The sequence below is a fragment of the Haliotis rubra genome, unplaced genomic scaffold (genome assembly GCF_003918875.1).
Source record: "Haliotis rubra isolate DU_JTF1 unplaced genomic scaffold, ASM391887v1 Scf130, whole genome shotgun sequence".
In the NCBI taxonomy this organism is placed as follows: Eukaryota; Metazoa; Mollusca; class Gastropoda; order Lepetellida; family Haliotidae; genus Haliotis; species Haliotis rubra.
The window spans coordinates 595,162-621,853 of record NW_025765226.1 but is presented as its reverse complement, the minus strand read 5'-3'; the positions used below and the strand labels follow the sequence as shown (position 1 = coordinate 621,853).

The 26,692-nt window shown below is 40.0% G+C and overlaps 1 protein-coding gene across 1 annotated transcript in view; it reads right to left on the bottom strand.

Annotated features, from left to right (window-relative positions):
• The window catches only part of LOC124267270, an 80,580-nt gene that overhangs the window by 31,261 nt on the left and 22,627 nt on the right, over nucleotides 1-26,692 (bottom strand). The window contains exons 7-10 of the mRNA XM_046702181.1: nucleotides 22,699-22,750; nucleotides 20,949-21,103; nucleotides 13,977-14,035; nucleotides 1,140-2,244 (exon numbers count right to left, since the gene is read on the bottom strand). Coding sequence (XP_046558137.1) covers nucleotides 1,140-2,244; nucleotides 13,977-14,035; nucleotides 20,949-21,103; nucleotides 22,699-22,750 — 1,371 coding nt within the window. The remainder of the gene's footprint in view (nucleotides 1-1,139; nucleotides 2,245-13,976; nucleotides 14,036-20,948; nucleotides 21,104-22,698; nucleotides 22,751-26,692) is intronic.

Sequence of the window (26,692 nt, the reverse complement as noted above, 5' to 3'; positions counted from 1 at the left end):
AAGAAAAAAACCATGTAGTAATGTGACCTGGTGGTCAAATCATCTAACAGGAACACTGTATACACAGCAATATATACAGTAATATAACTTCTTCTTTGGACAATATGAAACAGAATATGTTCACATTATGGTATGGTGTGCTTAAAGCAAGAGTTCTTTGTGTATAAATTAGTAAGTCCTTAATTCATCAGTTGCTCAAAAAAGTCTGTGGACAAGATATGGATCAAGATATTAGTTATTGAGTATGGTTTCAAAGTGATTGCAGCAATATTCCAGCAATATCTTAGTGGGGACACATCAGTATTACACACATAGTACCAATGCTCTGACAACTACAATGCCGTCCGGTAAGTCCGCGCACCTAAGCACATCGATCGCAACACGGCAGCTAACGTCTCTTATTTTTTGTGGTTTACGTAACTGAACATGCTGCTATGCATCATATTTACCTATAAATATTAGTTTTATTGATGACTATAAGATTCAAACGTTGCATTATGCCATACAGTTGACCTTACCAGCATTCTGACGACATCGCCTGCTGTCCGGTAACTCTGCGCAGCAACTGATGGCGCATAACATCCAACTCAGACTATATGGCTGACGTTGGCAAAAGCGAAAACTTTTTGTCCTTAATTACGTGAATCAGCGATGCTAGTACATACTTTATTGACTGCAAAAGTTTATACATGATACTGTGAATTTACTTCCGTGAGCAATCAACATTTTGCCATGGAGGTGTCTGAATATTCAACAGGTCACCATGAACTTGTCAGCGATGTGGGTGGGCGTGGCAGGTATGTACATTGATGTTTTTCGTAATTCAGTCTCGTTCATAATTATTGTTAACATGTTTTAAATAACATGTTATGCCTATGTACTTAGCTTAAGTGATTAAAAGCCAGTCCCTTGTAGAAATGTCCCGATTTCAAGCGTAAATGTGGTAGCAGACGATGCTTACCTTCGATACGGAAGTACGCTATTGCAGCTGCGCAGACTTACCAGACGCGCGAACTTACTGGACTCGCTTGTAGGTGATATCCAACCATCCCCAACATACATATTCTTCAACATATATAAAAATGTTCTTGTGACATATTAATATTTCCACCATCCAATTCAACACCAATTAGACTGACCTGAACTTATTGCTGGTATTGCCACTTTGGCAGCTCCTGCATTAGTAGCTTCAATAAGGCATCGCAGGATGGTCTTGCACAGGTCATCTTCACACTTCACCTTTTCATAATCCTTATAGTCATACCAGGCTGGTCCCACTGCATGGAGTACCATCCTACAAGGCATTCTGCCTGCTGTTGTTCTTACCACACCAGATACAGGGATGGGGCCATTGTTGTGAACATACTGTCTTCCTTCAACATCTAAAGCATCCCCAGCAGCATCACGTATAGCTCTGGCAACTCCACTTCCATGACTCAGATTGCCGTTTGCAGCATTGACAATTGCATCAACCTTCAGTGTTGTTATGTCTGCTGAGTAAACAAGGACACTGACAGAACCGACTTTGAATACCTGATTATCTGGTTGATCTATCCTTTGCTCGGGTGTAGATGAGTGTTCAAGTGGATTATTAACCACAAGGTGTTTACTAGTGTTTTCAGCAAATGTTCGTTTGGCTCTACTTGATGCTTTTACCTGTCCAAATTTTACTTGAATCTTTTTCTTTGCTGCTGACTGTTCATTCCATTCCTCAGAGATTATGACCACACTCTTACTATCAGGACTCAACTCAGCGTAGACTTTGTTATCATGCATGACCTCTTTCAGTGCCATGTCCTCGTTTGTATTAATTTTCCCATGTATTTCAACAGTTTCAGTGTTAAAACCAAGTATTCGTTGTTTTAACTGATTTGCGCCAGCATTGTCATGAAATAAGAGAGAAATTTGTTCTGCACTACCATGTTTCTTTGAAACTGCTGTTTCTACTTCAGATGTTCCAATCAAATGCATGGCTGCCCTGAACTGAATGCCACTCATCTCTTCCATTTTGTCCAAATCTTTTGTGTTTTTATGAGTGGGAGTTTGCTTTGAAACCACAACTTTAGATGTTGCTGATGAAAACATCTCATCAAGAAACCTGTGTGCTGCAATAATTTGAACAAAGTTGCCATGAACATGGGTAGCATCTTCTGTCAGTGTTATTCCAGTTGCAAACTTGAAATCTTTCTTATCGATCTTTTCATTTTCCTCTTGGCGTAATGCAAGGGTAGTGTTCCTTGATAACTGCAAAGAAATAAAACAGAAAGGGCTTAGTAAATTATAGACTTCGTATTCACAAAGTATCATCTGTAAAAAAATGATGACAATTTTAACAGAACAAGAGCCAACAAATGATGACCAATCCCTCCCAGCTCTTACAAACCTGTTCAAGAGTGATCAGTCCAACTTGATTCCAGGGCATAGGAAATTTTAGACTCATAAATAAGACAGTATAAAAAAATATATCTAAAAGCATCATAAATGTTTAGTCAAGGTTTCTGGGGGTCACGGGTCCACCATAAGAAAAAAACACCTTTTTGAAGAATGCTTGCCTTGACGGGCAAAATTTCATTTGGCAATAAGCAGGTCAACTGTAAAACAGTGACATTGTTCGAAACAAATATCTTAATGACATTTTAATATTCTTGTCAAATTCTTCTACCTCATTACCAAATTCAAAAGTATAGTCTTCAATGAGGGATATCACATACCATTTGCAGCCCTGGGAGATTAAAAACATTCAGGAATTTGCAGACACCTTTAATCATGGGCCTATGGCCCTATGTTTACAAACTTTAGAGGCCACTCTTTCGAGATATGCATTGCAAACTTAAAAGTAATGATTGTGTATAATTTTTTGTTACCTTTTATAATCTTTATCTTCAAATAATAAGTTCACTTCATTAACAAATATTAATGTACCAACCTACTGACAAACATTTAATCACTTCTCTCTGTACTGTGGATTTGCATGAACTATGTAATCAATGGCTCCCACAAATTTCATTACATTCCTACAAACACATATCTTAATGTCATTGGAAATAGCATATCAACTGATCAGTACAAATAGTTACGAGAGCATCATGTTGTTACATCAGTGTTTAATATATAGCGTATGTTTCAAGCATTTGAATGGCATTTAGAAGCAATCCTCATTAAAGATGTGAATTTATAGATGTCAACTTCTTTATTAGGAATAAAGAAGCTGACATCCACAAATTCTTACCTTTTATGGACTTTGTTTGTTAAAGGTCACATGCAACGTAAAACACAACTTTGCAGATTCTGATACCTTTTGGTATGGACGTAGCGAAACAAATAATCAAAAATGCAAATTCAAGTTATAAAGTTGAAAAATAACGCAATGAAAAAAACCGCACGAAATCGGAGTTCAAATGATTCACTAATTTTCCCCCGAAAATTTCGGGGGAAAACGGGTTTCAACAGCTGGGCTGCGCTCATAGCATGTGCGCAGTGAAATAGGTTCGCGCAACTTGGAGGCGGGCTGTCTGGTGAATACTCCGTGAAGGCTTTGGTGTGAGCTATTTTCATAATGTTTTGTTGATATCTCACAGGCGCGAGCTTTTTATATGTTATGACAGTAAATAAACTGTTTATATAATTGCAAATTGCATCTGCAAACGAACCAGCCGTTACACTTTAGTGCACACCCACCCACTCTGACTGGGTTTGGTATCCCGGCTGCTTCGTTTCGAGGGAGGTAAACCCAAGTACAAAATATTGCACTTTTGATTTGCGATTATACGCTTATAATTTTGTTTATTTGTTTTTTCATAATCAGCAATGCATATTATATGTCATGAAGAAGTGATAAATGTGTTTGCATTATGTTTGATTTTTTGGTTGCATGTGACCTTTAAGTATTTTTTCAATTTCAATTAAATTCTCATTCAGAGTTGTTAACATAAATTTTAACATAATATTTACAGCAGATTTACAAATAAAGTACTGTTATTGATGCCTTGAAATGAACATTAGCAGTCAGGGATAATTTTAAAAGTCTTGCAATCCAGGATTCATGGCAGTGATATATTAACGGTAGAGGATTCATCACAGGCCATTGAAAATCTCTTATGGAGACTTGTTGTGTATGTACATGTGTGTGTTAGTGCATGTGTGCATACATATGTGTGAGATTTGTAATGCAAAAAGCAACTATGAAAGGTACTTTGGAACTGATGCTAATATCCCAATCATTTATTGATATACAATGTAGAAATTAAGGAATGTCTTATATATATTAAGCATGAGCAGAAAGGCAGGCTCAAAAGCTATGATCACATACTATAAATATGAACACTGATTCTATAAGTCATAAATATTGCAATACTCATATAAAGTTTGCCATAGAATTTCATCCTTCAAAGTTATTAATTACATAAAAAAATAACAGCTAAAAGTCAAAGACATAATTTGTCATTTATTTGTCATATGTGACTTATCATTTTCACCAAGTTAATTAACCTAGATTGATGGCTCATGTCTGAAATGGTAACCTCCCAAAAACCCCTACATCCCATAACCCCTACAGCTTATAACAACAAAATTCATGGTCCAGTACACAGCTTATTTCCTGCCTGTTACCTATTTCATACAATGGACCAGCCCAGACACTTAGCAATTGAGAGAATGATTTTAATAAGCAATAACCAAACTAAGAGTTTGAGAGAATGGTTTTAATGGAAGATAACAAATACATTGTAACAATGATAACAAATATATTGTAACAAAAGTTCAATATTATTGAACTTTGAGGTTTCATTAAATATCATAATGTCATAACATGATAAATGTTTCTATGGTTTATTTTTCTACATATTATCAGTCAACCTCAAGTAAATTGAGCCTCATGATCCCCATTTTGTTTGACTTTTTACCTTGGTACCCCAAAAACACGCAAAATCTGCAATAAATGCATAACAAACTTCAAGAAACAAAATATGCAAGAAACACTTTGTGTGTTTGAGATAGGCAGAAGTCCTCTAGAATCAAGCTTGAATATCTGGACTCAATGTTTTTGAAAGATCAAAATGGGGGTATTCTTGAAAACAGCCCCAGTCTAAATGTAAATAAAACCTTAGAAGACAAAGTCATCAATATCCCCCGCAATGGCAAAATACCCTTCATGATTATGTCTACGAGTTATGATTGTGTCAAATATTTAGGTGTGTATATAGAAAAGTGGAAGGAGAGTATTGAAAGGTTTTTAAAGTACTGCTCCAGAAAGCAGCACTATCACCAATTTCAGGCTAAGTCAAACTTGTTGCCATGGAAATGCCAAAAATATTTTATTCAGAATTCCAAAACTACCAAAAGGCACCAGTACACCACCAGATCTATCTATGTGCCAAGTTTGGTAAAGAAACATTGAACGGTTTTAGAGTTCTGCTCTGGAAAAGAGCACTACCACCAATTTCAGTCTAAGTCGAACTTGTTGCCATGGAAACGCCAAAAATATTTAATTCAGAATTCCAAAACTACCAAAAGGCACCAGTACACCTCCAGACCCATGTATGTGCCAAGTTTGGTGAAGAAATATTGAACGGTTTTAAAGTTCTGCTCCGGAAAAGACAAATGTGCACGGACTGACGGACGCACGCACGGACAGAGTCCATTTTAATACCCCCCGCAAAACGCATTGCGGGGTATAACAAGCATTGTCACTAAGATGACATAATCCCCTGCTGCCAATTATCAAATCAAACTTAAAAAGTAATGGAAGTGAAGGTCTTAATGTAAGATAAAGTTAAATGTCAACAAAAACATGACCAGTCAACCTTTCTTGATATCTTGCTCTGTAGTTGTTTAAACACACAAATATTTTCAAGACTCACTTTGACCTGACATGAATGTCTTAGTGTATGAAATATGTAAAAATAGTAATAAAGAAATTGCACATTGAGAAACAAGGGGAAGTCTTGAAAGTCTATGAAGAAAATCCAGTGAACTGTTCTTGAGATATCTCGCTGACAATTTTAACATGCAGTTTAACATGCTGAAATCTTCAAAGTGTCACCGTGACCTTGAAAATTAAGTGAAGGTCACCAAAATTGATTGGAACTTGCACCTTCCCTAGATGAAGCTTGGTGTCATATATGAAGAAAGTCCAGTGAATGGTTCTCGAGATATCTTGCTGACAATCTGTATATGCAGGTTAACATGCTGAAATCTTTAAAGTGTTGTCGTGACCTTGAAAATTAAGTGAAGGTCACCAAAATCAACTGGGCCCTGCGCCTTTCCTTGATGAAGCTTGGTGTTAAATATGAAGAAAATCTTGAGAACGGTTCTTGAGATATCTCGCTGACAAGGGTAAAACGTTAAAGTCCCCTTGTGACTTTTAAATGAAGGTCAAGGTCACCAAACCAGACTTATAGTGTCACAAAACCTTTCTTATAGTGTGATAAACCTAGGTACCAAATATGAAAAGAATCCAGTCAATGCTTCTTAAGATATTCCAATTCGTACGGACGGACGGACGGAGCCTAATACTATATCCCCTGATTCGAGCTAAATGCGTAGCGGGGGATAACAATCCAAATCTTTGAATGTTGATTATGACGGGTAGTCATCCAATACTATACTGAACACATGTTACATGATATTATCTCAACGCATACCATTATCCAAGAGGTACCAAATGACCGTTTTTATTTTTGCAATTTTTTAAAGAAATACTATACCCCAGTGTATTATGATATGTGAAGATCATTTTTGGGAAGATCATTTTTTGGTAGAATCAGCATTGGGTAGGTATCGGTAGGTTAATTGTTTGAAGGTTCTTGTCTACTTTGAACCAGGCTGGATAGGTTTATGTATGGAAATATATCATTTGTAGAAATACATAATTGCCATTGGAAGAGCATGGGTTTGTTCAGGTGTGGTGTTACAAGAGGTTGGTATCTCTTTTTCAGGTCATTTCCATTTGATGGTCACATGAGCAAGAGAAGTAAATAATGTAAGTTTTAAAATTTGAATTTGGGGTCAAGGGAAAATATAAAAACACCATAAAAGTATTTCTAATTTGTGTGTTATGATATGTGAAATTTTGGATATGGCTTTGCTAAATAATTTCTTCAAAATAAAATTGAAGTTTTTCAAACATTGGACATCGTGAATATAGTTAGGCTGACTACTTTTTGAATGCCCCTCGTATATACTCAAATTATTTATCCTACTATCTCCAACACTTTTACAACTGATATTATTTCGATTTGCAAAATCTGTCTACTCACTATGTACATCAGGAAGCTATAATAACTAGTTCAATATTTAATTCATCTCAATTATTTAAAATGAATTATTAAACCCTAATAAAAATGTAATTTTCTGATTAAAATTGATATTTTATACTTATCCTGACTCATGCTCTTTTGCTTGTCTTCTTCTTCTTGCGAACATAGTGGAACACTTGTATCTCCCTAATTGAAGCTCCCTTCAATGTAAAATCACTAATTAGTACTCACCAAGAGTTGCCTCCCTCTTCCAAATGCGCGGGAAAGGAGGCACCACCCTCTGGCCTCATGCTTCACTCTCTCCTGATATAGCGAGCCCAACACTTGAATTTACAGGGAAATCCAAAGTGTTATGTGGGGAGGATGGGAGGGCTTACCTCATGAGTCAGGATAAGTATAAAATATCAATTTTATTCAGAAAATTACATATTTTTCCTTATCCTGACTCATGCTCTTTTGCTTGTAGAATCCTACGGAAACGGAGGTGGGAAAAACCAGAATACTTTGGATTAAAATAATGAGTGATTTATATATATATGTAATAATCCCCTACGGGAACTTCATAATGGCACTGAATTAGGATAATTCCTGCTACTATAAAACATAAGTTTTACCAGCTGCCATAGATGGGGTACTACAATAAAAAGATACTATGATAATAGTAATAATGGTATAAAAGTGACTCCAAAATGGAGAAGCTACCCACTGTACATAAACATCAGTACTGGGCTTAAGATTAAAGTAGACTTAAGATATGTATATAATTAGCACTAAAACTCCGTAGAGTTATAAGCTAGATGATACTGGTATGATATATACATAATAATCTCGTGAGACTATGTCTCATCATCTACGAGGGACTGTCAACTGCTGTGCGAGGACCATGGGACCGAAATGGTGAATACCTGAGACGTCCTCGGTGGTGATATCTCTCAGATAGTGGTTGGCAAACACCATGTCGGATTTCCAAAAGCAGCCCTCCATAATGGTATTCATGAGCAGTTACCGTGTAGAGCGAGTGTGGAAGCCAGTGCTCTGATTTCATGTGGATTAGATGCTCTTGGAGGGTCAAGTCCTGCAGCCTTGTAGGCCTGAGAGTATGACAGTTCTGATCTATGTCGATATGGTGGTACAAGAGACTTGGTCTGAGTAAGCTGTCGATAGAGGGATGAATAACCGCTTGAGTTATGAAATTAAGCCTTGTTTTGAATCGTTGTAGATAGATTCTGAGTGCTCTGACTGGGCATAGAGATAGGTCAAGCGTATCTTGAGGTCCGAGAATTGAGGAGACTGCAGGAACATGGAATAATCTGTCTGGTTGACCTGGCAATTGATTCTTGGCGATAAAATCCCATCGCAGTCCCATATGCACTATGTTTTGATTGTCGTCAAAACGTATTCTCTCATAATCTAGTGCGTGAATTTCTGACATCCTGGCTGCCGTTGCTAGGGACAATAGGAACAATGTTTTCTGTGACAGAAATTCAAAGGTTGTTGATTCCAGTGGTTCATAAGCCTCACTTGTGAGGTGTTGGAGCACTATATTTAGATCCCATGCTGGAGCGCGAAATCTCTGTTTCTGATCCTCCAATCGGAATGCACGTAGTAAGGCCAATAACTCTGGCGTCTTGGTTAACTTGACACCCGTTCTCATAGTTATCACAGAACTTAGAGCTGCAAGATATGTTGACAATGTCAAGCCTTTTAAATGTTTATTTTGTCGTAGGTAACACAGATAGTCAGCCACTTGTGGACGTGTCATTTCTAGCTGTAAATCCCTTTTTTGCTGCATAAGTTTCAAAACTGTGCCACTTGTCGTCATACAAGTTGCGTGTAGAATAGCATAAAGCAAGCGTGACTGCTTTCGCCGCTCTGGCTGAATAACCTCTCTTGTTTAGACACACTTTAATACAGTCCATACGTGAAGATGGAATGCTTCTGGGTTTCCGTGCGCTTGTTTGGTGTGAGGATGTATTAGGAGATTCGAGCTCTTTGGTAGCTCTAGTGTTGGTTGTCCGATTTCTTGAATTAGAATGGGAAACCACGTTCTCGCTGGCCAGTATCAGTTGGAGGCTCTGTGTTTGTCTGATTTTCTGTAACACTTGTGGGATTAGCACTGGCGGTGGAAATGCGTACGCAGTGAGGCCTTCCCAGGATATCCTTAGAGCGTCCGTTGCCCACGCTTGTGGATCCGGGACTGGTGATACGAATGTTGTTAGCTGATTGTTGAAGCGAGTGGCGAATAGGTCTACTAGCGGAGCTCCTATTTTCTTGATAATCTGCGCAAAGATTTCTGTATGGAGCATCCATTCTGTCGGTGACGGTATATGTGGCCGAGAGAGTGCGTCTGCTTGTACATTCTTGTCTCCGGGAATGTGACATGCTCTGACATGTAAGTTGAGATCGTCGATTAGATCGAACAGTTGAAAGCATAAGGTCAATAGGTTCAATGATCTCGTTGAGCCTTGTTTGTTTACATAAAACGCCACTGTTGAGTTGTCGGTGTGAATCATCAGATTCGCATTCTGTAGAATGGTGCTCCAATGTAGTAGGGCGTTGATTACTGCTTTCATTTCTAGCATGTTTATGTGGAGCTTGCTATCTTGCTGATTCCATAACCCTGATGCGTCCGGTTGGCGAGATGAGTCCCCAACCTTGGGCGGCGCGCGTCTACATAGAGATGGGTTTTGAATTTCGGCTCTGTTAAATAAATGCCTTCGCAGACATTCGACCTCCTGGTCCACCATAGTAGATGTGGTCTGATGTGTTTCGGTAGACTGAATGGTTGTAGGTCGTCGAGATGAGCGTTGATGAAGACCTGTAACGGGCGTAACTGTAGTCTGCCTCTGACTGTCATGTCTTGGGCTGACGTGAGGAGACCCAACAGACTCTGCCATTGTCGTAGTGGTAGCGGAGAGAGTAAGGCTTGTGGGATGGATTGTTGGATCTTGAGCCATCGGTCCTCTGGTACGACAATACGGTTCAGTGTCGAGATAAATCGAATGCCTAGAAATTGCAGATCTTGCGTAGGTTCTAGGTCCAACTACCATCCTAGCTGTGTTAGTAGCTTGATGATGAAGTATAACTGTAGTTTGAGATGCTGTGGATCTTGATCTACTTGTATCCCGTCGTTGAGGTAGAACGCACTGCGTAGCCCTAGACGATGTAGGTAGGTGACGATAGGTTTCGTTACTCTTGTGAATAACCAGGGGCCGATGATATTCCAAATGGGAGTACTCTCCATTGATAATGCAGCCCGTCTAGTGTAAACCGTAGGTATTTCCTCGAGTCGAGATGTATCGGGATGTGTAGATAAGCATCCTGCAGATCTATACTGGCCATGTAGTCCATGGGACGAATTTAGATGCCGTAGTTGAGGTAGATGTATATGCGAAACGTTGGCGGTTTGCGTAAATAATCTCTGTTGAACGTGCTCATGTTGAAAATGAGTCTGAACTTTTCCTTTGAGTTTTTCTTGGGCACTAGGAAAACTGGGGAGTAGAAGCCTGGTTCGATGTTTACTTGATCTAGTACTTCTATGGCCTGCTTGGTTAGGAGAGATGTAACAGCCTCTCTTAACTTTGGTAGTTGTTGCACCTGGAAGTCGAACTTATGAGGGTTGACTGTAAGCGGAGGCGTGGCCTGTAGTTGGATTCGATATCCGTGTTGAAGTATGTTGGAGACATATGGGTCTTGTAGAATTCCCCAGTTCTCCCAGTGCAGTTGAAGGCGTCCACCCACTTGTGATGGTTGTACTGGAACGGCTGGGGGTGGAAGACTCCAGTCGTTCCGAACTTGTCTTTCATCGTTTATAGTTGCGGGAACCTCTGGGTGCCCTGCCTCTTCCAGATCCTCCTCTGTAGTTGCCATATGGGCGACGAAAAGAATCTTTTCCTCTTGAGCTGGCCATCTTCCTGTCCTGTGCTTTCTGTAAGCCAGTGAATTTTGATCTTCCTGAATATCTCGGTGAAGTCTGCCTGATGACGCTGGCTAGCGTGTCCATCGACTTTATCATAAGGACTTCTCTAGAATCCTTGGTGACTTCCTTAGAGACTTTATCTATTCCTCCGTCGAAGATAGATGGCGTAGACCACGGGGCTGTGTAGAGTGGAGCTGTAAACTGCTCACCCCAACAACAGGAAGCGAGGAGACCTTGACGACGAGCCAGAGTTAGCGCTGCGGAGACTGATGTAAGATGATCCGTTAGAAACTGTTGGTCCTTCTTCTGCATAAGTAGTGCCGAGTAGATCATTCTGTCATCCTCAGATGTCGAATCTCGAAATCTGGTGATAAGAGTCTCATTAATCGTTCTTGATCTGTTAAGGCCGAAGAACATTCGCCTTGTCATGGTTTCGATCTGAACCAGCTTGCGGTCGTCAATCTTATAGTTCTTATTCTTGACATCGTTGATTACTTTGTAGTTATCGTCGATCTCTTGTGCCTTGAAAAAAGGGTCCATATTATGGGTTGAGAACTTTTTAGCCTTGAACTGTGGTAAGTGCGGCGCTTGGGATTTAGTGGCTTTATGGAAGGCTGTGTCCAGATTCTGTGGGACTGTAGCTATCGGGTCGATCGGAGGTAGGGTGATGGTGTCTGCATTGTCCTCCCTCATAAGGTAAGTGTGGGCCGGATTACCGTTCTTGAAAGGTGAAGATAGGTCCAGGTTGTTAACCATCCAATAGCGTGTTTCTGCGTCGGAGAAAATGATGCCTCCATCATCTTCTGTAATGGGATCGCTGATAAGAGGTTGATGCTCTTCCGATGGTGACTGAGGTTGAGACCTGTATACTTCTACCGCTCTGCAGGGTGACGTCAACGGAGACCTGTCTGGGGACTTCCGTGAAGACTTGTGAGGCGAACGGTGTGGTGACCTGTGAGGAGATCGGCGAGGTGATCAGCGTGGAGAACGGCGAGGAGATCGTCTTGGTGAACGGCCTGACGAGCTGCGTCTATATGGTGACCTTTGCGGAGATCTATGTGGTGAACGTTGATAGCTTCGCGAAGCTCTTGGGGAATCCCTCGATGACCCTCTAGACGAAGAGGTTCGCGAATGAAGATCCTCTCATCCCCGGACTCTGACTCGGACCCCCAGCCTTCGCGAAGGTCAAGTCGTCGCTCATGAAGCTTCGAGGGATTCCCCAAGAGCCTTGAAGCTATCAACGCTCTCCTCCGAGGGTAACTCTAGTGGAACACCAGACGGGAGGGGGTCGACCGACAGCAGTTGACTGGCGAGGGGTTCCGATGTATCGGCCATGGCTAAACCCTGTTTGCGTGACCTTAATATTTGTTAAACAGCAGAATTACGAATAAATATCAATACATAATTGTTGAAGGATACTAGCTACACCTCTATAGTAGACTATAAGAGGTAACTAACTAAGAATAATCAAAGGATATAGTGTGTAGGGAGACACAGGCGCTCTCACATCCTGCTCACTGGGCGAAGAAGGAGAGAGTGAAGCATGAGGCCAGAGGGTGGCGCCTCCTTTCCCGAGCATTTGGAAGAGGGAGGCAACTCTTGGTGAGTACTAATTAGTGATTTTACATTGAAGGGAGCTTCAATTAGGGAGATACAAGTGTTCCACTATGTTCGCAAGAAGAAGAAGACAAGCAAAAGAGCATGAGTCAGGATAAGGAAAAATAGAGCACAATCTTATTCCCTTCTCATCTGTATACTGTGAGCTTAATCTCACAGTGTACACTCCTGTAATTTCTCCTTTGGGTCAGTTCATTATGCCAGACAGGTAAATGCCACGTGTTGTTTTACTAATTGTAAGGGTATTGGGCTGTAGGGGTTATGGGATGTCGGGATTTGGGGAGACAACTGTGGTAGTTGCATCAATTGTTAAGTTTTGTACAGTTCCCAAGGGTTGTATTTTAAAGGTTGTCTCCCAAAACTCCTACATGGGGTTATGACAATTATGAACTGTGACAAAATCCCTTAAAAGAAACTCTCCCATCATGCCATTGTTTACTCAGTCACATCAAACTTCAAGCAAGGGAACTATTGACCATTGTTACAACATTTGAGAAATTATGCGAAGTAAATTCGATTAGTATGTCAAACCTTGCTTTACCCTAACCATCATTATTTAAAATACTCTCCAAGAACTAAAAGGTACTTCAGTGCCTAAAGGACTGAATATAAGAGGAAATAACAGCAATATTTCTTCAGCTTGAAGAAATTTTATTATCTTCAAAGTACCATAATTATCACTTGTAACTGAGTCAGATTAGGCATATCTAATTGAGTACAGGCAGTGGCAGTTTCCATGTAGGCAGTATTTATATGATAATAAGCATTCACTGATATGAATGTGGAATAGAACAAATATAGCAGACAATAATTGTAAGTGAATCATAATTTAAACAGTGTACATGTTTCTAGGTTAATTTTCTTCTCTAATCAAGAATGTTACACATGCGCACCTGATATGGTACAGATTTGTACTACTGTTTTTTCAGCTGCTTCATTTTGGCTAAAAGCAAAGCGCTTAGCTTCCTCAGTGAACAAACAGAGGAACAAGTTTACTTTATCGCAATGATAAAATATGTCGTCAATTAATTTAACCTTAATATCCACTGTAATTTGATCTTAATTTAACAGATTTAAATGAACTGAAAGACAAGATACAGAGCCTTGAAGGTACACATGCAAGAACAAACATAAATATTATATTTATACAAGATTGTAAAACAATTTATGACGCATAAACTTACATTTGTAGGAAGAGATTCCGGCTTAAATTTGGCCAATGTTTCTTTTGCCCTAGCTGCATCTGGAACAAAGAATATAAAATAATTATAAGGCAAAACATGCTGTACAGTAGGTACATTCATAGTGAGTTGAATGTCATAATGAAGACTGACTGACTGATTTTGGTTTTACGCCGCTTTTAGCAATATTCCAGCAACATCACGGCTGGGGTCACCAGAAATGGGTTTCACACATTGTACCCATGTGGAGATTCGAACCCGGGTCTTCGGCATGACAAGCCAACGCTTTAACCATTAGGCTACCCCACCGCCCCTCATAATGAAGAAATGTGCCATCATTTGCCATGATGAAGATGGTATGTGCTTGTTAACTGGATGTGCAATGTAGTGTAATGGGGTAAACTTCCTGTGAATATCCTACCTCCATCACACCATTGACATAAGTATTGTATTTTGGGATTCATTACACAATAAAAAACTTCATATTTTCACTAGATGCCCATTTTACAGGAAATTGTCCATATTAAGTGGCACAGATAATAATATTTAACTGCCTAATACTTTGAGTGCTCAAGGTGGGAGAATATGATTGGTTCCTGTGTCTCCAAGTGTCAACATTGAAAATCTTTGCTGAGATTTTGTTTAGCACCATGTGGTAGTTTGGTACACATTAGATGATCAACATCTTTAGTACAACATTAGGAGATACATAGTAGCTTGATCTGATTTGTTGCTGGCTGCCCCTTGCAAACAATGTTGGACACAAGATGCACACAAAGCCTGGTGAAGTGATTTACTCTATTTTGTTGATGTTAGATGCCTCAGCGTGTCTTCTTCTGCATGGAATAAGGAAAGTCACTAAGATTGTTTGATATGTAACGATTGCCTTTGCAAAGAAACTCTCCCATCTTAAGGTGAACACCTGACTTCCTGTGAGCAAACCATGACACAAATGAACTGCTGTCGCATCTTATGTTCATTGCTCCTCATTTAAACAAACAATACTCACTAATGGTGACTCAGTGGCTATTTTCACAGTAGGTTTGCCTCTATGTTTTAGTGTTGGGTGGGAAGATCATTTTTTGGCAGACTCAGCATTGGTAGGTATCGGTAGGTTAATTGTTTGAAGGTTTTTGTCTACTTTGAACAGGGCAGGATAGGTTTATGTATGGAAATACATCATTTGTAGAAATACATAATTGCCATTAGAAGAGCAGGGGTTTGTTCGGGTGTGGTGTTACAAGAGGTTGGTATCTTTTTTTCTAGGTCATTTCCATTTGACGGTCACAAGAGTTAAGAGAAAGTAAATAACGTAAGTTTTAAAATTTGAATTTGGGGTTAAGGAAAAATAGAAAAACACCATAAAAGTAATTCTAATTCAGCTTAGTATGTAACACAAGTTCTGATTGGTCAATGCTATAAACTTCAGACCGTATAATCAGCATGTATGGTCGCAATTTGAAAACCGATTCACCACATCCTTTCAATGTATTCCTACACTATTGGGGTAACTCTGTTTTTCAGGGCACTGTCATTGCAGAAGCCGTAGGTTAATTATAACTCCCCTATCCAGCTAAAATGGGTGGAATTTGTGTTCAAAAAGACAAAACAGAATAATAAATTTAATTTTAAGTTCAAACAACTTGCTCGCAATGGGCTGTTGACCCAACACTGTTAGGTCATGAAACAAGATTTATGACGTCATTATGGAGATGCGACGCTAACGCACCGTTTGGAAAGGTCGTCACCATGAGGACCAACAACGGGACAGAATTCACCAGAACATTCACGAGAAATTCAGGAACATTCTCATCAAGAACAAGATACGTCACCAGATGTCAGCACCGTACTCACCCCATCAGAACGGAACAGTAGAAACGGCACGGCGTTCCCTATACAATCTGGCGAAATGCCTCATCATTGAAGCCAAGTTACCCAAGACTCCATGGTCATATGCTATCATGACTTCAGCGCACATTCGAAACCAGTGTTACAACAAGAGACTGAACATAACACCATTCGAGGCTTTGACAGGTCAGAAGCCAAATCTGTCAAATATGCATGTTTTCGGCACAGCCTGCTTTGCTTTTATTCAAGGGATGAAGAAACTGGACAATCGCAGCGAGAAAGGTTTTTTGTCGGATATGAACGTGAACGCCCTGCCTATCTGGTCTACTTCCCTCAACAGAATGAAGTCAGAAATTAAGATGTGTGAAATTCATAGAAAGGTTTATGAACCGGACTATGAGGAAGAACAGGAAATGTGCAAGAGATTTGAGGCTGAAGAAACTAAAGAACAGGAACAAGAAGACAGTCATCAATATCCCCTGCAATGGCAAAACACTCTTCATGAATAGTACTAGTTATGGTTATGTCAAATGTTTTGGTGTGTATATGGTAAAGTGGAAGGAGGGCATTGAAAGGTTTTTAAGTTTTGCTCAAGAAAGGAGCACTACCACCAAAATCAGTTGAAGCTAAACTTGTTGGCATGAAAACACAAAATTTATTTTATTCAGAATTCCAAAACTACCAAAAGGTACCATTTCACCACCAGACCTATCTATGTGCCAAGTTTGGTGAAGAAATCAAAGTCAAACTTGCTGCCATGGAAACGCCAAGAAATATTATAATCTGAGAAATCCAAAACTACCAAAAGGCTCCAGTTCCCCACTAGACCTATCTATGTGAGAAGTTTGGTAAAGAAATATTGAACAGTCTTAAAGTTCAGCTCTGGAAAAGAGCACCAACACCAATCTCAGTCAAAGTCAAACTTGCTGCCATGGAAACACAAAAAATATAACAATCAGAAATCTAAAACCTATCCTCCTAGGTGGACGAGTGAAGAAGACCCCTACGTCGGACTGCTGTGAGGTAAGCAAAGAAGTGAGCCAGCTGATCCAAAATAGTTTGGAATTGTCCTTGCAATAAAACCATCGAGGCCCGGATATAAGTTTGTTGAGGAGAGACTGCATGGGATACAGACATGGCCACCGCTTCTCTCGCTGTTAACACCATGTTGAGGGGTGCCATTCGCAAGACCATCCAAATGCGACAGTTCCCGGTCTTCCACCAAGAAAGGAGAATACGCTCTCTGTTTCATCCCCAATAATGTAATGTCATCATCCACAGGAGGGGATGCAATCAACGTTGAGGACCCATGGACATGAGAAGACGCCAAGTTAAAACAAGGCTCCGAAAACCATCCTTGACTTTCCGAAGGTTGTCAAACACCTCATCTAGGGAAGCCGCAAGATGAGTAATACAGGGACGAGGAGGAAATGTCATCCGGTTTCATATCAAAGCAAGTCAGAAGATCCGATGGGGAAGTACTTCATGGCAAATGTGTCTTTTTAAAGGTCACATAAACCCTAGGGGGTACAAATACATAAATCACTAACTCGCATCGTTATAAATGAAACCTCGTCATTAAAACTACTCATTTCGACCTTTAATTGACTTAAATCGACCTTTTTGACAACAGTGCACAATTCTCACCCGCGAACGAAATTTCAACCAATCAGAGCGGCGCGACTCTGTGACGTCATATGAGGAATAGCTTGGAGGGCCCGTGCAGGAATTCATCTACATTTTAGGGGTTAAATTATGTTGTTTACAGGCTTGTATAAACTTGAAATCGTGACAATTGTTGTGGAAAATGAAAGCTATATGTTCTCACAATCTACTGGCATTTACTTTTGTCTCCTGCTTTGCCTAGTTTCCGAGTTACAACTTGTTTTCATAGACGATTCTGTCAAAATCGATTGGTGTCGTTAGGCCCTATTTGTATAATGACTGATCCAAATTGATCCCATTTCTGTGTTTTTACCTCGATATTTAATCATGTCATGTAAAAATCTGTTTGTATTCTCAAAACAGTGTCGGCCCATAAGTTTTCACATGCAATACAGCAATTAACACTACACGTTATTTGTCATCATTCACTTGATGGTCAGTTAATGAATTTATCACAGGTATAATTAGTGGTAACACACTTAAATTACCCGACAAAGGTTCCCATTTGGCATTTCTTGTGTCTGGAGTAAATATTCAACATTATAAACATCGATCAAAGGATTAACCGATAACACGCTGATTGATTAATTACTTTTATCTTACACAGCGGAATTGTCAAAAGGTAGTGTTTACGTATGTAGATTTACTAATCTATACTGAGTACACTCTGTAAACGTGTCTGTGTCTGCGTAAAAAACAACGTCCTTCTTTCAAAGGATTAACCGGCAATACATTGATTGATTGCCCATTATTGGCTAACTAAATTACTGTTTTTAAAGAAAGCGGACATTATGCAATTGGTTGCCAGGTGTGCTATCTTGGGTGACCAATGAGACTATACACCAATACCTGAAAAGATTTATCACTTTTTCATTATATTAAACTGTTAAAAGACACATCATTTGGAACAGTTTTGTGGATATTGATGGATACATTCCTCGAACAAGGTAATGGCCTGATATTGTTCCTATAACTTTAATCTGTTTTTAATTTTAATATTTGCATTTTGTTTTATTCATTTGTCGTAGCATTCAACAGAATCATTGTTTTCGTACGTGAAGTGTAATGAGACAGACAACATGCACTAGGGTATTATTATGCGAATTATGATTCACATTGGCAAACTATAAAATGTCTAGATATTACAGTTCTGTTATAAATTCACTATAAGTATCAGCAGATCGTCTGCTTTTTATTTAGTTTCAAAATGCATACAAGTATGATAATAAACTAATTGGGATTATAAGACCAAATATAAAAGCGCACATTGACTAGTATCTACATACTGGTGAGTGGACATTAACCATGGGAATGTAGCAAGAAATTTATCGGCGCGTAGTATTGTGACTTGACCCCACCTAAGCTTCCGTGGAAGAAATCGTTATGTTATAAGTTGTGTCATGCAAAATCCGTTTGGTTATGATTCCAATACATATTTAACTCACAGTAGAAAGTAGTCTTGATTTTCTAAGCAGTGAAAACAAACTATAATCTCATTAATTCTAACAGATTTTTTATTTTTAAAAATGGCGGTAGCCCTGTCGGGAACATCCGCCAGTCTGAGGATAAATGGCATTTAGGTTTGTTTCCACCGAAGTTACAAAATCAAAACTACTTTCTACTGGTAGTAAAATATGTATATTTTATTGATTATTAATAGGATTTTGCATGATAAAATATAACATAACAATTTCTCGTGGCAGCGAGGTGGGTCAATCAATATAATACTACTTACAATATTATTGTTACTTGACCACAACCTCACTTCGAGGAAGAAATCGTTATGTTACAAGTTGTGTCTTAGAAAATCTTTATGGTCATCAATCATATGCATATTTTTACAAAGTAAGTAGTTTGATCCTTTAACTTCCGTGAAGCGATCTGAACACAAGTAAGATATCGTTTCAGGCTTCCACAACGCTAAGCCGCACTCACAAACATAACCCATTTAGCACGAACTGCGGGGGTCCTGTGGAAATCTGTGCATGGGGACACCATAAGCCGACGACCCTAGGAGCAATTGAAGACAAAAGCAGCGATTCGGCATGTGCGTCGTTGATGTCGAGAAATCATCAAAATGATGAGCGTGCTACACATTTTCTATACAACTAACTGAAAATCGTTCCTCATATGACGTCACTGCAGTGCTCCGGCGACAGAGTTACGTAACCTGTCTGTGGTTTCGTTGGCGGGCGAGAGGGAAGCAGGTGACTTTTTGGCAACTTTTAATCGCTCGGTATTAAATAACCACAAGTTTTTAAAGAATAAATTTGGTGTTCCGCATAAGACTAACCACAAATCTTTCATATGTAATGGTTAAAAGAGTAACAAAAAACAAAGTTTAGTGGTTCTTTAACAATCAACACCAGCAACTGAGATGTGTCGACAGCATCAACACTGACATCAAACACTGACATCAGACACTGAATTACCATCCGAAGTGGGAGAAGACGTGGCTGACGGGAGGGCTTCATCCAAAGATTGACAGGGCACGGTTGGCAGGGCCAGCCAACTGAGCGATCGTAGACGTGACTGGAGGTTGCTGACCCAGCACTGAGGCCACTACCCCAAACAATGGAATCAAAATCAAACGGCTGAGATGCAGGAACATCGGATGCCGGATTCCAAGACACCAGTAAATTAGGCCTGGAAGGAATCATTAGACGTAGTCACCGGGGTAGTTGAAGTCACAGGAGGCATATTAGATCTCGTGTCTGACAAAGGAGGATCACCATGAAGGGCTGAATATCCCATTGGTTGTAGTTGTAAGCAGAGCATTGGTATAAAGTGGTGCACTGGGCGGTAGACCGGATACAACAGAAGGTGGTTCACTAATGGAGAATCTCGCAGTCATAGAAATCAGCGCTCCGGAAGGAAGCGCCGAACCCACATCTGTCGCTGTATGAGTCAAAGTAGATTGAAGCACCTCAATCGGAGGGAGGTTAAGGGATACTGAAAATGTGATAGGATAACCAGGCATAGGTGGTAACGTTGACCTGTGTGAAAGCGGCGCATTGCCAGTAAGTGGCACATTGAAGAAAGTGGCGCATTGGAAGAAAGTGGCGCATTAAAAGCAAGCGGCATTCCATAGGCAGGTGGAGCAATCTACTGCACTAGACATAAAGGTAAGACATTTGGTTTGTTTGATGTCCACCATCCAGTCATTACTGTAAAAAGTGCCTGTGAATATATGTCCTATTTCTAGATGATATTTTAGCATACACAATGATGACAAAGACATTATTATTATGCCATTATTTGCATTGCACCAATATCCAGTTCAGCTGCTCAAAGGAGCATTGTTTTTCCCTTGATCATTGGATGTCAATCTTAAATGGCACATCGTATTTACAATCTCAACTCACTGGAAACACAGAAACTGTTCAAATAAGTTTACGTATATTACCCATGCATTAGAGAAGACCCATTCCTGCATCATGACACTATGTCAAAAACACTTACCACTTGGAGACTTTAAAACTATGACTTCATGATCAGGATGATAGAGCTGGTTGGGCTTCAGGAGTCCTTTCACTGCTAGATTTTCCTTCATTAGTGTCATAAAAGATCGATCAGTCTCAAATGGAATCGTAAAGCCACTAGCTTCATCTTCTTGTCTGAAAAGAGTAAATAGATAATATCAAGCAAAGAAAGGGTGAGGGGGAAGAGGATAGGCTGACCTAGATGGCCTTTCATCAAGTAATCAACAACTAGTAAGTAAATCCATATGCTGAAAGATTTAACAGCATAAACTGTCAAAAATTGTTAGTTTATAAGGTGCCTGTTGGGTTGAACTTAAATTAAATAGCCATCCATGCAAATATCACTTACTTATAAGAACTGTTCTCCTAATGTTCTGTTTACTCCTGCATAATTTAACACAAAATGTACACCCATAAGACTGACCAAGTTATGCATGACTTTATTTTTACCAAGTTATGCATGACTTTAGAAGAGTGAGTGGAGTTTTAGCCATTTAGTCTGAAGTCTGGACCAGACAATCCAGTGATCAACAGCATGAGCATCGACATCAACATTTGTCAACTGTAGAGATTCAGAAGATGGGTTGCTGAAGACCTATTCTATCGGATCAGATTCAGAAGAGGGCAGTTGTGTGCTAGTTACTTTCATAATCTTTAAAACCTGTGGGATGTATCAAGATGTAGTTGTTGCACTGTCAGGATTGCAAATACCCAATGTATTTATATCCCGTCAGCTTATAAGACAACTGACGAATTAGGCTGATGCATAGGTACACTTGAAAACTACAGCAACACAGTGTCATATTACTTCCTCAAGTCTACCTTCCTTAAGTCCTTCCTTTGTCTACTGGCTTCAATCATTTCTTATCACAACAAGCCTCATGCCAACACACTGTACATCAACCTCTTCTATTGTATAAACCCAAATACCTGCCATGTATATATTTCTCCTTGTGCAAATGCTGTGTATCATGCCATGTTAGGACACACTGTACATCCCAAAACTACGGCAACAAAGAAGTTCTCTATTCATAAAAGTTGTATACAATGTCCAATATCTTTAATTTGTGATCTGCCACCACATGTCAGACCATCGATCAAACATTAGAGAGTCAACAGTTATCCACCACACAGATGACAACAGTCATTAATTTGTCCATGGAAACACCGAACAAATTGTCCTAAATAACGTTTGGAAAACGCAATCGTCCAAATTCTTTTTGCAATTCTGAGGGCAAAATGGAAGTTTTGAATCAATGTACATACTACTAACGGATTATATTTCAGGACAAATTGTTTGACTGAATTTGCCAATTATCGAACTTGGATTGTGTTATTATCTCATCATAATGTAATATCTTTTGTAGCTTATGCCCTGTATTAGCGCAACCACTTCACAATATACCAGTGACTTACCAATATACCAGACTTCTGGGATTGTAAAGGATGGTTTCACTTATTCCCTATAGATCAATTGTCTGTGGGAATTGCAATTGAGTAACTCATCTCTTGAAATAAAAAAAAGTGAAGAATAAGGTGAATTATCGTAGATAAGCCGAAGTCATAACTTGACCCTTAAAATCAATATCAAAATGGTATGTTCCGTATATAAGCCGAACCACCAGCCTTTGTTCAAATCTCCAGCCAGTGAAGTTCATAATTATGCCAGATTACACAACCACAATAATACACATCATGGTATTTGTCTCTTCACGCAAGGTAATACTTACTCATTTGAGTTCAAGTTGTCAACTTCAGAATCAACAAGCACATATTCCTCATCTGAAATATACATTAAGCTTATTCATAAATGGTTTGCAGCATAGATTTAAATGTTTTACAAATGTCACTTACATTTGTAGCTAAGTAGCATGTATCAAAATGAACACAGACAATTTCGTATGTTATGTCTTCATATTCATACCTTACAAGATGAACAAGAAGTCAACAAGTACTATGAGTTCACCTTACAGACAGATTACTGAGGATAATTTTGTGTGGACACATTATTATATGAGCAGCTATAACTGCTTTTGATGAAATAACAAACAAAAGGTGTTTCTAAGCATTTTAGAAGGTCAATGAAAGAAAACTGATATGATAGTCAAGCTTTATCAAATACTGCTTTCTGGTGTTACACTGCCGAAAAAACTCAAAAGGTGTTTATCCATAAAAAGGGTGTTTACATTGCATGAAGCAGCAATATGCTAAACTTATTTTGAATGCCCAACTTTCCCATGAGAAACAAGTCATGAATAATGTTGACTTGATCAAATCGGAGGTCAGTTGACATAAACAACATCAAATATGTTCTTTGATCATACATGTAAAAACTAGAGCAAAAGGCTTCTAGTAACACTAAAACAAGCAATCGAACTTACAATTTACTTACTTCAAAGAGCACAGCAACTTTCAAATTTTTGCTTAACTTTCGATGAAACTAACTTCTTTGACAACAAAGTTTTAATTTTTTTAAGTTCAATAGCATTATCCCTGGTTTAGTAAAACATACGCCCTATCGTTGTAAAGCTTTCAAACTGGGAGTATTAACCAAGGCATTTTACAAAAAATTGCATTTGGAAATTTTAATATTAATTGTATATTTATATACTTATACTATCTCACGACTTGCACCTCTCTCTCTCCCGCTTCGACACTACCAGGGGACCTTAGATCGACACTATCATCATCTAGATCATCGGTACATATCCCCTCGACTGTCTCAGTTTGTTTGGAGCCGAGCCAACCACGTTCAACCAGCCAACTGTCCCCTCACAGTTCATTGAACCAGACGGAGATGGCTACATTAGCGTCGCCGGGGGACGTTCATCAAGAATCAACACTTCAGGTTTCGTCACCTAATTGCTGATCCAGATCACCACATCATTCTAGATTACCATCACGATCTAGATCACCTTCACGATCCAGATCACCATCACAAACCCGATCTAGATCACTGTGCCGATCCACATCACCAGATCGATCCAGAGCACAATTACGATCCACATCACCTGATCAATCCAGATCACCTAGCTGATCTAGATAACCAGACCGATCCAGATCATTACATCGAAGTAGATCATCGGACCGATCCAGACCACAACATCGAAGTAGATCACCGGACCGATCCAGACCACAACATCGAAGTAGATCACCGGACCGATCCAGATCACCGAATCGTTCCAGGTCACCGGATGGATCCAGATCACAACTTCTAATCAGATCAGTGGTCCGATCCAGATCACCTAATTGATCCAGATCACAACTTAGGAATAGATCAACGGACCGGACCGATCTAGATCACCTAATCGATCCAGATCAGCGAATGGATTCAGATCACAACCTCGAAGTAGATCACCGCGCCGATCCAGATCACCGAACAGGACGGGTTCATTGAGCCGATCCAGATCACAACTTTGATCCCGATCACCAGAGTTTGATTCAACATACAACCATGATCACTTGGTTCGCTGACCAGCTACAGCTATCTAGAGCAAGATACTAGATGATTTATGTACTACATTCAATATGAAGGATCATGAACTTGCATTTAGATACGGCCAATTTGTCGAACTGTACCAGCTGTCAACATGATGTTAGTATTCAGGCCATTTGTGACGCGCAGAATTCCTCACCACAGTGATATGCTATTAACACGGAAATCTGACTTGGCTCTTTAGATTACCCTTAGGCCTGTGAGGCGCTAGAAGATTTTGGTCACATGACTTATCCCACCTGGTACCCTTTATCTGCTGGTTGAACAGAGGTAGTAGCTATGTCACTAGCGCTGACATCTAGTTTATGTCGGCACTTGATGGTCTGACGATCCCGGATCTCCAAGACTCCTATGTGATCGGGGCTCATCTCGTTCTTGATTTAATCTACCATCCCATCTTCACCTTTGATGAATGATTCGGTTAAACGAATCCACCTTTCAGCGTAGATATCAGCTCTACAACAACCCGTTGTGCATTACTAGACAAACTTGCTATCCAGGAATAATTCACAATGCTTCACTGAGTCCTGTTACTACAGACTACTCGTTACAGCGTTATGGTGTATCAATGGGTGCAGTTATGGACTGGTTTGTCATCTGCATCACCCTTCCTTTTACTTCATCAGCAAGCTTCTGGACAGATGGGTCAAGTTTCTGCTCATGGTATCAGCAGTGATGTCTTGGTTGTGATTCGCCCGGTTAACTGAAGATCGTGTTGTCCGGATTTTGTCACTGTTGCATTGTGGGTAACATTTGTAAATGGCGGACTACTGTTTGTTTACCGGAAAATTTTGATGATAAAAGTGATTATGAAGTGCCCCAACAGACTTTATTGATCTCACGAAGCGGTTGACAATCCCAGCTTTTAATTGCCAGTGACGATGAACAGTGCCATGCCCAGTAAGAGTGATTATGTCGGGATTCGTCAGCCAGCCGAGAGTGACAGCTAACCGAAGGTGAAAGACAGAATGCCCAAGAACGCTTTGTCTTTGGCTAGGGTTACACGGTTTTCTACATTAGCTAAAGCCTTCAGTTCAGAGGTCACTGCAGCAATGCCTGGACGATCCTCATGCGTCGATTCTACTACCTTTATCACTGCATCAGGTGAACCAGCACTCCATTTGGCGAATCAGACGTTCCTGAGCTCGCACGCCGATCGTACGACCTTTATCACACTTTACATTGTGAACGTTCCTGTAGATTGATTGACAATCTCCATGCGCAGAACCTACTACATAGCACTCCTTCAGTATTATCATGACAGCTGAACTAACTGAACGTTCCTATCTCAGGGGATGTCCCTTCGAGAGTGGCAGGAGCTTCCACCGCCTCACTTCAGAATGGTGTTGATCAACCTATTACACAAATCCTGGAGAAGGGAGACTACCTCATCAGTCTAGATCTTCAGGATGCTTATTTATCACGTTCCGATACATCCAGAACAACAGATGTACCTTTGCTTTGTTCAATGGGAATCACTACCAATGGAAATTCCTACCATTTGGAATTTCCACTGCCCGTGGCTTTTTACCCGAATTAACAACCCATCACGAGCTTCCTCCATTTTCAGGGGGATCACCTTCGAAAGCTATATAGACGATTGTATTCAAGCTTAACAGGATCCAATCGTATTGCTTCGCCAACTTCAGTTCACCACCATGCTGCTCAGGCAGTAAGGGTGGCTGTTGAAGATTGAGAAATCGGAACTAATACCGACTCAGAGACCCCAATTCATTGGAGCACTGTTCGACACTCGTCAGGGGATGATGTTCGTTCCTCATGACAGTTGGATAAGGATTCAGCAATGCATTCCTCCAGCGCAGTCTCAAGCAAGAACCTTAACGTCAGTGACAGGAGCTACTGGGTCTTCTGACATCAGCTCAAGCCTTAACATACAGAGGTCAGCTTCAACTTCAGCTGATACAGCGATTTCTACTGGAACTGATTTACCTTCCAGATCCGCTCTGTCCAGTCCTTCAGTGGTGGCTAGACGAACAGAATATCTGGCCAGAGTCTCTATGATGTCCTTTGTATCTATTCATCACCTATTTGTTGATGCATCCCTTAAGGGTTGGGGAGCTCACTTCCTCGACCACCAAGTGGCCGGGCTGTGGTCATCCGACGAACGGGTACTTCATATAAATGAGCTGGAATTCAAGGCGGTAATTCAACCATCTCACATCGGGCAACAGAACTTCAATCAATTATTCTGTTGATTCATTCAGACA